This window comes from Rhea americana, unplaced genomic scaffold (assembly GCF_003343005.1).
Source record: "Rhea americana isolate MKP2758 unplaced genomic scaffold, rheAme1 scaffold_17, whole genome shotgun sequence".
NCBI classification, from domain to species: Eukaryota; Metazoa; Chordata; class Aves; order Rheiformes; family Rheidae; genus Rhea; species Rhea americana.
Genome location: NW_028185816.1, coordinates 2,568,403 through 2,582,311, shown reverse-complemented (window position 1 = coordinate 2,582,311; position 13,909 = coordinate 2,568,403). Strand labels below are relative to the sequence as shown.

Here is a 13,909-nt window from a genome sequence, read left to right as displayed (position 1 = left end):
AAAGCATTAACTTATAGTTTGGCTTACTGTCTTTTCATCTGATATTATTACTGGTGTGAAGATTTTTTAAATTGGTTGCTTTATGATGTTGAATGACCTCATTGTAATCTGGTATTGAAATTGGTTGTAGGCTGTGGAAGGGGTTAGCGAACGATGAAAAAATATTTTTTGTAATTATAGCAAACCAAACCATTTCATATTCTTCCACCGCATATTCTACAGTGAAAACCTCTTTGTTTTCTATGTCTCTTGTCAAAATTATGAAGCTTTAATATGTCAGTGCCGTCTATTCAAATGGAAAGAACCATTTAGATATACTTTTTTTCTATAGAGTCTCATCTTTTTCCAGTGCTGTGGCTGTTCCCCCTGGCAAATTCTAGCTACTTTCAAAATATTTAAATAAGGGTGTCTGAGAAGGTTGCCTGGTCTCTTAGTTGTTTCTTATTTATTTCTAGGAAGAAATGCTCAAATGGTATTTAGAAGAAATAATTATACGGGGAGAACAAAACATATTCCTGCCTGGTGTTTCCTCCCTCCCTCCAACCTGTTTTCATGCTATGGTTCAGAACTTAACAGCGCTCAAGAGTGTCGGGCTGAATAGCAGCAGGCTTCTGCATCTCAAATCAAGTGCTCTTCAAAGCACCTTACTTTTCTGGGGATAAAAACTTGAGGCAGGTTTTTCTGTCTGGCCTATTCATCAAGTATAGTCTACTGAATTGTTGACATTTCCAAACACTAAAGGGATTTTAAAGATCTTATTGCTCTAAAGAGACTTACTTGTATTAGGGAATAAAGGAGTAAAATGAAAAAATACTGACACATGATAAGTACAAAACTAAATAACTGCTAGAAACATCTGAAAGCAAATAACTATAATTTGACACACAGTTTCTGTGCAAAACACATTTTTGATGTAGGAATCTGCTCAAATGTTCAACCCTCCCCAAAATTCCAGCAAAATTGTGGTATTTATTTTAGTCCCAATTATTCGTAAAAGCTTTACATTTAATATGATACTTATTTCTATCATTCATATTTAACACATTTATTTGAGCTGACACGGAGTCCTACTGTCTTATATACAGAGTAATTTAGAAAAGAATTAGTGTGACCTGTCATTTAACCTTTAACCAGCAACTACTCATTCTATGCTTAAACTTCCTTTAATGCTTTTTTTTTGCCAAAGGGTAGTCAACATGACCACTTGATCAYCAACACGATTTTTATGCTGTTTGTGTAAACAATATTGACACTGAGTAAAAATACATCACGATATGTTTTCATACCTAAATGGGTTGATCCAACTTCATGGATATTAAATTACACTTCAATGACTTTTCAAGTCTCAGAATATTYGGTAGTAATACTGCAAATGTTCACAGGAGGTTTAGCCTGTAGGCCTCATAAGCTGTGGGAGGGATTAGTGTTGAAAATAAGAGATATTAGAATATGAGTTATATAATTTCTGTATCACAACCTGGAAGTTGTAGGGATTGAACATACTTCCTATTATCAGTACTAGGCTTTAAGGTAAGAAGGGAATGATAACAGATCCCCCCCTGCCTTTTTTTTTTTYTAATTTCTAGCCCAATTTTTGCTTTAATATTGAACATCTGACAGCTGAATTTACCATTGCATATCTGAAGCTTCTAGCTTGTGACGGGCTGCAAACATAAACAAATTGGTTGTCTGTTTAGCAGCTATGGTTTATAAATGTGCAGAMATTCATAAAGCAGCAATGCATTTATCTGTGTAAATAATGCTTGCTTTTAAAACACAGATCAGTAATGAGAGTTTGCACTTACATAGCACTTTTCATCTCTCTAGCACTGTTTTAAAGTGATTAAATAATTTGTGTTTCTCTACACATAATAATCCTGCCAGACAGGATTACAAAATACCTGTAGCAAAGAAGAACTTGTCCATGCATGAAAAGCAAAATAAAATAAGATAAAAAGCTCCAGAAAATTAGTCTGCTTCAAAAACCTATTAAATTGTTCCTCTCCCTGAAGCTTTACAAATGTGCTAATTGTTGTGTTCTGGTCATGTAATATGTTTCTGTGCAAAGTTAAGATGATTTCCTGTTACTGGAGAACTTGGACTGTTTGGGGGGGAGGGAAATGGAGGGCTAAATAACAAAGTGCAATGAATCTTCCCTTTGGGCAGCACAGGCTTCAGTTCTGAGTGCCCAGAAATGCTTCACAGATGTGCTGGGCTGCCTAGCAATGGAAATTTTCTAATTCTGGCTGACCTAAAAAAGTAAATAGACTACGAGCATAAGACTACTCCCAATATAAAACAAGAGCACCCCAGCTAACATTTACATTTTACCCCACTATAATTTTCTCCTTCATAACCAACAACTTGCCAGACCTTTGAGACTGGTCTCTGGAAATACAGACATTCATGAACATGTTGTATGTGTATTTACATTGTGTAGTATAATGTGAAATAATATAGTTCAGTCTGTCTTAGCGCTTTCTAGAGCAATGACCTGCATCCATTGGGGTGACCGCRTAGGCAAATGCATTGGCCCTTGCACCAATACCAGGAGCTGACATGCACTCTCAACCAAAGTGTGCATTTACCTCTGTGGTTACATATTACATTTGTATTTGTGCACACAGCTTCTGGAACTGAAGTATTTTTACAGGAGGAGGAGGAAATACGTACAGTCAGYGTAAACAAAATCTAGAAAAATCTGCTGAGGCAGCAGTGGAGCAGTCCACAACCGGACTATTTCAGAACAGCTCCTGTTTCCTTCTTTTTTCTTATTCCACTAAAAAAAATAATTTCTTAGCATCCACAGAGACTAAATACTTGAAATCAGGTGGAAGCTAGAGAACATGTCTGATTTTAGCAATAGCTCAGTTCTGAAGTGTCTGCATTTATGTCGCAAACTTTGCTTTTCTCAGTTGGTAACTTGGGCATTGAAATCCACTTTGTTACAGAAACTTGCCAGTGTGAGTCACTAGTCCTGTAGCATAACCCTTCTGTAAAGCGTTGAAATCTATCTGGATGATTTGATCAACAGAGTACTTTTTATCAGCTTATTTGTTTTCCTTGGATAAAAGGATGTGATTCAAAAACATGTATCAAAGAGTTTTCTGAAATACAACGRAATATTTAAACTGAGACAGAACCTTGATAGATTACAGTGGACTTTAACAGGTTTGCTTTGGATGAAAAATCAAATGTTCAGTTACTTTTCCAACTTAGCTTAAATTGTAGAGGTTGGCAATAACATGGCAGTATGTTGGGCCTCCTAGAACAGATGCATCCGTCTTTGAATGGTGTTTCCCTCTCCTCCTCACTTACATCACTTTCATTTGTACACACACAGACTTTTTTTGAAAGCTTGAGACACTTATCAAGCTTTTCAATATAGCGGCCCAAGTTCAGGTAGAGCAGAGCAGTCATCGGCAGCAGCTCTGGAGCATTTCCAGTGAGGCGTCTGTGGCTTAGTACAAAATCCATATTTTGTGGCATCTTGTAATGTCATTCAAAGAAAGAGGAGGTTTAGAGGAGTCGCTGACTCAATGAGAAGTTTCATATGGTTGTAGGACTGAATTCCTCTCCTTGAACTTTTACSGCACACATTAAGAATTCAGTTTAAGCTAGTCATCACGGGTCCGTCTGTAATCAGCAGAGATAGGCAAGCACTTGCAAGAGTGATTCATCCCATCCTAAGTAAATAACATAGCTTAGACTAAATGCCTGACTTGTAGACAGCTGCAATTAGGTTGAATGAATGYATCGGGGAAGAGAATCTGACATTAATGTTAGTGTCCATCAGGACTATCCTGAGAGCCCTAAAATTCTTCAGACTGACGTCACCATTTAAGGGCCCCACAGACCTCTTACATCAGCGCAGGGATGAGCAGTTCAGCAAAAGGAACACATCTACGTGAGCRGCGTTGGTCGGCTTGCTTTGGACGCGCACGATGCCATTAGAGTCACGACTTAGGGTTTGAATGTAGAACATCGTTTCCCTTCAGCTGTCAGACTCTGAATTCCCATCTCGACCGTACAGTGTCTAAAAAATCTATCTTCTCTTGCCCTCCGATATTCCTTCCTCTTCACTCCATCTTTTCTTCAGCTCTTTGTCACTTATTTCTTCCCCTATGCCTGTTCTCTCCCCCTTACCATTGCATGTATGTAATTCAGTTAAAAGAAAAAAAAACTTTGGCATTAACACTATGTTTACCAATCATGACATTTTGCATTCTGCATGTATATTTTATCTTTCACCTCTCCCCTTTTATCCACTTTATGYATTCAGACTTTAAACTCTTCAGGACAGAGATGGTCTTTCAGTATGTGCTTGATAAGGATGTATTATGATTGTATACTATGTAAGTAGTTAGTACAGTTTTGCACATAAGATTACCATGTATTTCTCTGATCAGATAAGCAGCCAAATACCTGTCATCCCTGGATAGCTTATAACTATCACTGATTATTCCAGCCCCCTTTGTAACATGCAGACCTTCTTCATTAAGCAGAGGCTACAGTTACAGTATAAAGAGAATCTGTTACTTGTAAGTGTAATTTCGAGCACTCCGTGTTGCCAAACAAATACTTGACTTTCTCAAGTATCAGATAATGTAAATATTTCTGATGTTTCTCTTTTCCTTCTATCCCTTCACATGTAGCGAATCAGGTCTTTAGCACATCTTGGAGTTTTTCTTTGGAATGAAAAACTCATTCAGAGTTACCTGAAAAGTAAAAATATTTAGACTTTAAAAAAAAATCTTTTTAAAACTTTAAAAAAAATTTTTTAAAGCCATTTATCTTTATAATCAGTTTATAAAATATATCCATTGCTGTGACTTAAAAATAGAAATGTAGCATCTGTGAATATAACAGAAAAAAAAATGAATTCACGTCCGTTAGACAGAAAAAGTTACCAGACGATTGTTCCCTGAATTAGTTAAAATACTGAGAAGATTGCAATGTGAACACAAGTGTAAGAGAGTCTTAGTAAGTCAGTTAAAGATTAGTTTGCTCAAGGCAGAAATGCAGTTACTGGAGTATAGTTTGGTAACTGTCCTCATGCTAAGTTAAGTATGTGTAGATTCTGAGGCAGTAGTTGGAACCAAATTTTGAGAGTGCTCTTTAATTTTTGTGTGACAAGAGCCCAGGTTTGTTGGCATGACTTTTCTAGTCTTTGCAGTGGGAGCCTGGAATTTCACTGTTTAGCCCTTCAGAAGGCAGCGCACAGTAACTCAGAAGTATTCTTAGTTTTGGTGGCATTCATAAATGTCTCACACCTTTTCATGTATTGTAAGATTTGTATGTAAGTTGGTCTAAATCTAGGTCAACRTAAGTGATTATGTCACTGGTCAGAAGCCTGCGTATCATATGAAATACAATTTATTCCATCCTAATACACATTCCTTGTGCCTCTGAGTTTGAGAACTTGGCAGAAGATGAGGCCAAAACCTATAGTCTCCTCCATGTCAAATACCTGAAAACCCTCTTCTCTCGGGAGGGAATTCACATTCATACCTGTGCATCTTCTGTGTTTATACTAACCGCAAAGATATGACTGGGTTTTGGCCAGAAAGACCAATTAGTTGTTGTGCTTGATGGTGACCTGTTGAGAAGGCGGTAGGCAGGAACGGCTTCCGAGCGGCGCCCGGGCGAGGAGGGCAGAGCGGCGTGGGCACRGCAGCCCGCTCGGGCAGCCGCGCCGCGCGCCAGCTCCGCTGACGAGCCCAGAAGCCAGGTTCGCAGGTCAGGGAGACGGCAGAGCTTAACTGCAGCCGCTGAGCGCCGCRCGGAGCCCCTGGCCCAGCGCGCTCCCGCAGCCGCGCCGGCCCGGGCGCAGCTGGCTCGGGCGCAGGCAGCGCAGCCCCAGGACGGAGGGGCAGCCGTCGGCCGGAGCAGCGTGCTCCGCCGCAAGGACTGAGGGACGGCCCGGGCTCTGCCGCCGGCTGGCATCCCTCCACTCGCTCCCTCTTTCCTTAAAGGGTTGCTTGTTTTCATTTCCAAAGGCCTCCGGCCTCTCTGCTATCCAGTCGGGTTGACCAGTCACCTGTAAGAAACTGTTCCTCACTCTCAGGGGWAGTTTTATAAAGTTGCGTTACTAACCTCCAGGGATTGTTCCTTAAAACCCTCCTTCTTCAGAATACCTAYAAAAATACCTAAGTCTTTTCTGATGTTAGAAGTAAATAAAGATAGAAGTAAGTAATAATAAGCATAGATGAGGTGATAGAAAAATAGATTTGAAAGGGAAAACATAATACAAGGCATGAAGGAAAGTAGAAGAAGAAACAAGAAATAACAGGAAATCAGCTAGCCTCCATACCTCTGACTAGTCTTCACTATCTCTTCTCTGGGCTTTATCGAATGGTGAGAGTGCTGCTTCAAAGAGAAATAACCAGGATATAAAGGTCCCCAAGTAGGAGTCTACATCTTTCATTTTTCCAGCATTCCTAAAATTCTTCTTCCTAAGCCCCCCTTTCCCCAGGAACCAAATCCCTGAGGCTCTGGGGGCTTCAGTCTGCACAGGATTGTAGCAAGGGGAACGGGAAGGGCTCTAGAGAGGTCRTTCACCCATCTCCCGCCTCAAGGCAGCCCTGTAGCCATAGCACGCTAATAAGCAATTTTGTTGGTCAGAGATCCAAATAGATAGAATTGCAAAGATTTTTTTTAAAAAAAGTTTAAATTGTGAAAGTTTGGGTTCAGTTGTTAAAAGCTTCATGTAACGGTTAACAGAATCACAAGGTTAACCTTTAATAAATTTCAAATTAAGAAAGATTCAAGATGCAACACTTACGTCGTTATTTATTCCTTTGCTACAATGATATAATTGTAATAGCTGCAAAAACGTAATAATGATTTTGGAGTAGTATGAAAAATTACTTAGTCTTTGTATTATAGAAAACAAATCTATATTTACTTATGATATTATTGCCAAACATTTGTATAATTTTTATTGCTAAAAGTCCTTCCCAGAACATGTGACTTTTAGTAGCCCTCAATTTATTCTATAAAATGTTTCTGTTTCTGGAATGTCTCCCACCTTGATTATTTCTAAGTGTTTTAGCCAGTATTTTATAAAATCTATATGTTTCACAGATATATCTGTTTTCAAATTTGAAAAATAGTTTTGTGAACTGATTGTTGTTTTTACTGTGTAAGTGCAATGTTAGATTTTACTAGATACTTCCATAAACTATTGCAAGTAAGTTCTTCAGAAGGATATAATTAATGGTTAATTGATTTAATGTTAATGTATGTAAAGTTGTATCAGTTCCTAAAAATTATCTGTGGTAGCTAACTTTTTGTTTACTTGTCATTAATCACTTAGGTTCAGTTACATAAATTTTGATTTTTTTTCAACACCATTTATAGTCAGTTGAAGCCTGGGTACTGTTTGTGTGCATTTTGTAACTGAGTTGTAAGCAACATTAGGGAAGGTTTTTACGAAAGCTGTGCTAGGAAATTTTCCTAATACTTAAGGGAAAAGTCTTATACCGGAAAGTCTGTTCTTAGTACCTCTGTAAAASAGTACCCTTGATAAAATAAGTTAGGCTGGCAAAAGCACTTGCTAGCGTAACTGTATACCAGGGATTTTATTGGTTAATACGCACGTATATACATATATAYACACACATAGCCCAACGAGAGGTGCTAGCCCCCGGGGACTTGCTCGACTAGCCGTGACGAGGATCCTGGTGTCTCGCCCTCCGAGGCAGACCGGTGGCAGAGAAACCCCCGCGCGGCGTTCGGCCTCCGTGCCGGGCTGGCGCTAAAGGCTCGCTCCGCGGCGCTTCCACCCTGTCGGCTTACGTATTCTTCTCTTCCCCTTCCACCTTTCTTTCCTGTTGAGAACAAATGAAATAATTAGAAATTGTCTTCGGGCAGAGGGAGGAGCAGAAACAAAGTCCGTGATAAGTTTTGTCGGAGCTGTTTTCCTTTCGTAATGAACGCCCTGGAGCCGCCGGCTTAGCTCTGTCCTTTAGAGCTGCTCTTACGGTCCCACAGCCTTCGCGGCCTCCCCAAAACCGGGGAGTCGCGGGGCACCAGCCCTCCGCTCTGCTGGCACCGGAGCACCCACCGTGCCCCGCCGGGGGCTGTGTGTGCGCAGTAGCGAATCGCCTGGTTTGGTCGCCAGCCATTTCCTTACCAAGTGCATGAAGCCTAGGCTGTGATTCTGAAGATCCTCGGTTTAAACCTTTCTGACAGTCTCTATGGGTAAAAATAGTATGGGAGCATGTAATTAAAAGACATTGTAATAATGCAAATACACAGTTACCGTTGCATAAAGGAAGTTTATCCTGGCATTTTCTAGCTTTTATACTTCTGAATTTTAGATTTCTTTTGATATAAGCCTTTAAAAATTAGTACTAGCAGGGTGATTATAGGACCCTATTTTCACTTGTCTATTTACTGTTGCCAAACTATGACCGTTTTGCCTGAAAACAATGTTATGCTGCCAGCTTGTTGTATGCTACAGGAATTTTTGTGTTTATCCATGCACTGGAATATTTTAGTGAAAATTTTGAATTATTTACAAGAACAAACGAGGGGAAAATATGTAATTTTGTATCTATCAAAAGAGTAACATTTATGCCAGAGATGTGTTTTTGCTGTCCTGTGACAATCCGGATCTGTTTGGCCTGTGTTGTTCAGATACTCTCGGTGCTGCCTGTTCGACTTGACCTTTCTCCAGGGAGCTGCCCGCTCTGCAGACAGCGCATTCCCCAGGTGACGGCCGGGCAGTTCTGCCCCTGCAATCTCGCCGCAGCCTGAGACGAGGAGCCTGCTCCCCCTCGGCTGTCTGTTGCTCCCCGTCTCTGCCTGAACAAAAGCAGCCCAAAAAAGGAAGCTCGCGCCCTATTTGCAAGGGAGGAGACCATCCRCTTTTGGGGAGGCATTGCCTGGTCTCGCAAAGGGGCAAGAGCAGGCGGTGGCAGGGGCAGAGAAACTGGAGGTTGGAAATGGGGAGAAGAGGGCAGGCTGGGCTCGTGGGAGAGGGAGCGAGGCAGAGAAGCCTGACTGCCAGGAAACATTTTGTCCTAAGCTGGGACTGCATCTCTGTGGTCAGCAAATACCTGTGACAATGTCTGATCATTCTGTAATGCTGGTGTTAAAAAGGGATCAGAGGCTATTGGGGCTATCAGTTACTGTGTTAGTTCAAGTGACTGCGACGTCCACATTGGCGCCAAGGATTTTAGGCCTGTTGATTAACCTTGGGTGTCTGGATAATGCCATGTGATGAATGTCCAGTTTGTTTGTGTTTCAAAGCTTAGGAATTTTTTTTTAATTGTTAAAAATATTAGTAGGTTTCATAGTTGCAATCCTATTTATATTTTTAAGATGAGCACACAAAACTGCATTTTAAAATGCCTATTCATGCTTTTTTCAGACCTAGCATGTGCATGAATTATGATTCATATCTTAATGGCAGGATAATATACAGCTGTTTTCCTAGGACCTTAATCTTGTTTATTGTTCAGAATACATCTGATCTGAGGATAAATATGGCATATGTAGTGAAATATGCTTCCTAGAAGACTAGTAATTTGTTGTGATATTGGAAAATGGGGATAGTAAAGAGGAGAGAGATTGCAAGAGGGAGGGTCTCATAATTAAGACACTTGAGTGATATCTTGGAAAGTATGATGTGTGTCTGCCTGTATCACTGAGCTTTCCTATGATCAGGTCGCTTCAACCTAGAATTTTTATTAATATACTCTTATTTTGTGTCTCTCGCTTTCTGAATGCCTGACTCAGGGTTCTTGCAGAAATACTGAGCACTCRTTGCTGCAAGTGACATTAGTGTTTGATCATGCAAAATGCTGCTTAATACTAAATATTCTGGAAGAGCAAGTTCTAAAAAGCTCAAAGTGTGTTTCTGAAATTAGTAGATAAATCTGATCTTGTTTTTTGTCAGTCTCAATTCCTTGTCTATAAAATAGAGATAAATTTGCTGCTTTATCTCACAAGAATATTACGAAAATAACACAGTTGGTGTCTGTGAAGCATTCAGGTGCTATATACTGACATGTAGCACTGAAAAGCCATTCTGTCTTCAGAACAATGTTTGAATACTGTACAATAAATATGTCAGAAAAGTTCAGAGTAAGTGAGCAATGACAAGAAAACAAAATACTGAATGACCATCACTGAATGAGCACTGTGCATGCTCATCACTGAAAAAGATTAGAGTGTAAAAAGGTTATGTATGTGTGTAACTAAACACTATCATAGCACATATATTTGTAAAACCTTAATTCAGTCCCAACATCCAGTGTGAGGATCTTTAATTGTGACTTTTCCCGTCTCAGGCTTTGCAAATTTATCAATATTCTTCAAGGATTCCTTTCTGTTTAGATTATCTGTATAGAGAGAACACAGCACCAACTAAGAGGCCATTTATGTGGCAAAGATTCTTTTTCCCCCCTTTAACCAAGAGTTTAAATCCAGGCCAGTGTAGCAGGGTTTACAGTCATTCCCTGCTTGTGGTATTAGTTAGTCCCTATGCAAGAGGAATTTTCTGAGTCTCAGTTCTGTTTGCTTTTCATCACCTTGCTCTGAATCCATTTGGCAGACTTGGCAAAAAGGTCAATAATTGCACAATCGAGGAAACAGTACTGCATTTCCCCTAAAGGAAGTCGTCTCCCTCACTCCCCAGTGACGCTAGAGATGAACTAGCAGGCAGTGGAGACGGTTGGATTATTTCACTTGTCTCTGGGGTTCCCCCCTGCCAGGTACCCTCTTTCCTGTTAGTAGAGCACTGTATATTTTTTTTTGGAAAGAAAATGTGACTCAGAGATCCACAAGGTGCTGCCTACCCTGTACTTTCTGGAAAGAATCTGATTAACACTGGCCTCTCCTCTGACCTTTGTTTTCCATGCTTAGGCCTCTTCTCATAAAACCTAAATTGTATTTTGACTCTTTAGTCAGATTTCTTTCTCAGCAGGCAAACATAAGAGGCACATAGCATAGTTTAAGCTTTGCTGGTGTGAAGATGGAACACCATGGACCATGGTCAGTGCCCACAGCCGTACTTAACCTTCTTAGGCTAGGTATAATATGAGGAACTGCAGGTGAAAGATACCATACCAGAACACTAGTTTTAACATAGTGAAATGCAAAGAGCCACATGCTGTTACTAATAGTATACATATATATATATACAAGGTCCTTTTTTAACTACATAAACGTCTGGCTGCCACCGCATGTTTCATAGGCAATGTGCTACCAATAAATACAGAACATTTGTTCTATTTCAACAGCAAGGTATTGCATCTCACCTGGCGACTGAACTTTCCTGCTCTCCCTATGTTGCTTGTAGGCGTTTTCCTCCCTCCCAGGCAGCAAACGACCCAGCGCACACTCATTCCTTGTGCCGCGTGCAGCCGGTAGTGGGCTGTAGCAGGCAGTCTGGGACACCTCTCGCGTTGCCTCTGACTGCACAGTCTCAAAGCCAGCAATGAACTGAACAGTCAGCGCACTGTGAATACATACRTTTGTTAGGCTTTTTTATTGAATCCCTATCTACGTGAAGAAAGRAGCCAAAAAAGTTGTAAGATACTGAATAAAGGGAAGCTGTATGTGTTTCATGCTGTGACATAAGGAAAAACATAGCAGAAGCGGAGARTAAGAATGTTGCACACAGCCTCCTAACACAGTTCTGTAGCTGCTGCTGTTACCCTGCTGCCTTCAGAAGTGTGTATGTTTTAAAAGAGCAGCCACCCAGCTTAGCCTTTGCCTGCTAAATCTTTCAGTCACACTTGTTTCATGATACCGGTTTCATAAATGATAGCACTGTGTGTGTATATGCTGTTCAGCTGGGTCTTCTGACTGACTTCCAGTCCTCGCTATGTCCAAAACTCAGTCAGTAATTAACAGAGTAAAGCTTCAATTTTGCTTTAATTTCCAACTTACTRTACCAAAGCTAAATGATAATGTCATATCTTTTACATACCTCTAGTGTCACAGAARCCCCAGAGGGAGAGTTAAAATCTTTCTATCTATCCTGATTGAAAAATAAGGTTTATTATGCAAGAACTGCGTGCTTGTGGACAACCATGTAGTCTGTGTTCATCTGTAAAATGGATGTAATGTTTCTACAGCTCACAAGGCACTGCAAGGTTTAATTAGCATATATGATTGCGTAGTAGAAATGCTACTACTGTCACTACTCATTTTTATTAAAAGCTGTCAATAGAATATGAAGATGAAAGACTTAAAGAATAATGCTACAACTAGGGTGATCTCTGTGCGTCTTCTGTCCGTGRTGATGTTTTTTTTTAAACTCTGCCATTAAGTAGGTGTAAACATCTGAAGAGAAAGTATATTGTAATGACAGAGAAATCAAAGGTTTTGATATAGCTGTTGATAAACAGGCAAAACACTCGCTTTTGAAGGAAACATGCCCATAGATACAATTAAATACCTCAAGTAGATTTAGATATTGCTCAGAAAATTTTCATGAGGAAAATCTATTCCAATGTATGGAATCCAGTATTTTGAAGTGCACTAGGAAAAAATGCACAACTATTTTGCATTTTAGCCTAAAAGACTATAGAGCAAGTATTGTGTCTGTGCGAGTAAACACTGAGCAGTGGGGGGAAAGAGCGTTGTGAAATATGCTATGGAAAATGCATTTTGTTGCAATTATTCTTTTATTTTTTGCTCCCTGATTCTCTCTCTCTCTCTCTCTCTCCTCGGTCTCCCTCTCTCTTTTTCTCTCTCTCCTGAAAACCTCCTGCCGCAGCGACTGCATTTGCCTCCAGACTTGTCAGACACAGTGAGCCGCTCAAGCAAACAGGATCTGGCAGAATCCGCCAAACTGCTGAGCTCAGGATGTGGTGCGATGGCCATCGGCAAGAAGCACCTGGACTTCTAGTGATTTCTACTTAGCAGTTTCACTCAGATTTATATGACACTCTAATTATAAGTGTTAATGACTTATATAAATATTTTTCTTACTGATTTGACCCAGCAGTCCTTAAAAATACACATTATCGTATGGTGCCTCGTTTTTCTGTTCTGATTTCTTTGTGCTAATTTTTGGCTTGTTTGGGTTTTGCTTCTTGTTAATGCTTCTGTTACTTTGGGTCCTGCCATTGTTCTGCTCTATTGRAAGTGTACAGGATTTTGTTCTTTTCCTTAAAATATGAAAATTACTTTTATTTTTTCATTTCTAGGTGTTCTGTAAAATAAAACTGAAGGGATATTTTTCCCAACGGAATTTTCATATATTTAATGTTTTGTATGAATAGTAAGTTAAGTGGGAGTGTTTATTGAAATAAATGAACGAAACTAAGGAATTCATTGTCACATGTTACTCCAAAAGCAAACTGCACAATTACTGTTTTTAAAAGCATTCATTTTTATATTGGAAATATCATTATTAAATTTCAGAAAGTATTTGCATTGTTTTATATAATATATAATAATAATTAAAAGATGTTCAAGATATTTTTATTCTAAAATTCCAGTAATTAAGAAAGGTTGGGTTTTAGTCAGAATATATTATAGGTAATTAGTTTGCCTTATGGGTTAATTCATGTATTAAATTGCGGTTGAATGGAATTTACTAAACGTAGAAAAAAGAATTGATTTCTTTATGTAGTTCAAAACAGTAATCCTAAACAATTGAAATCAGCACTATGAAATTATGTCAACAGACATAATTCGAGACTGAAATTCAAACCGACAGCTACACTCATGCTAGAAAACCAGAAGAGCGCACTGGAGCTTGGGAAGAGTATCACAGCATGCTGGTCTAAAACAAGGCAGAAAATAAAACTAATTCAGGTTTCTGTACAGTCACGTATGCTATTTGTGAACTTACGACTCTTTTGTATGTATCTGTGCATATATCTCATCAAATAAAAACTGTTAAATATTTTTTTAAACGTGGATTGGCTGCTTGGCAGTGCTG

The 13,909-nt window shown here is 39.5% G+C and overlaps 1 protein-coding gene across 2 annotated transcripts in view; it reads left to right on the top strand.

Moving 5' to 3' along the window:
• ELP4 (elongator acetyltransferase complex subunit 4) overlaps positions 1 to 13,438 on the top strand; it is a 153,388-nt gene extending 139,950 nt beyond the window's left edge. For both annotated transcript variants that reach the window (XM_085300868.1, XM_085300866.1), the window contains one exon: positions 12,737 to 13,438. In XM_085300868.1, coding sequence (XP_085156994.1) covers positions 12,737 to 12,868 — 132 coding nt within the window. In that variant the 3' untranslated portion in view covers positions 12,869 to 13,438. The remainder of the gene's footprint in view (positions 1 to 12,736) is intronic.
• Positions 13,439 to 13,909: the final 471 nt, after the last annotated feature.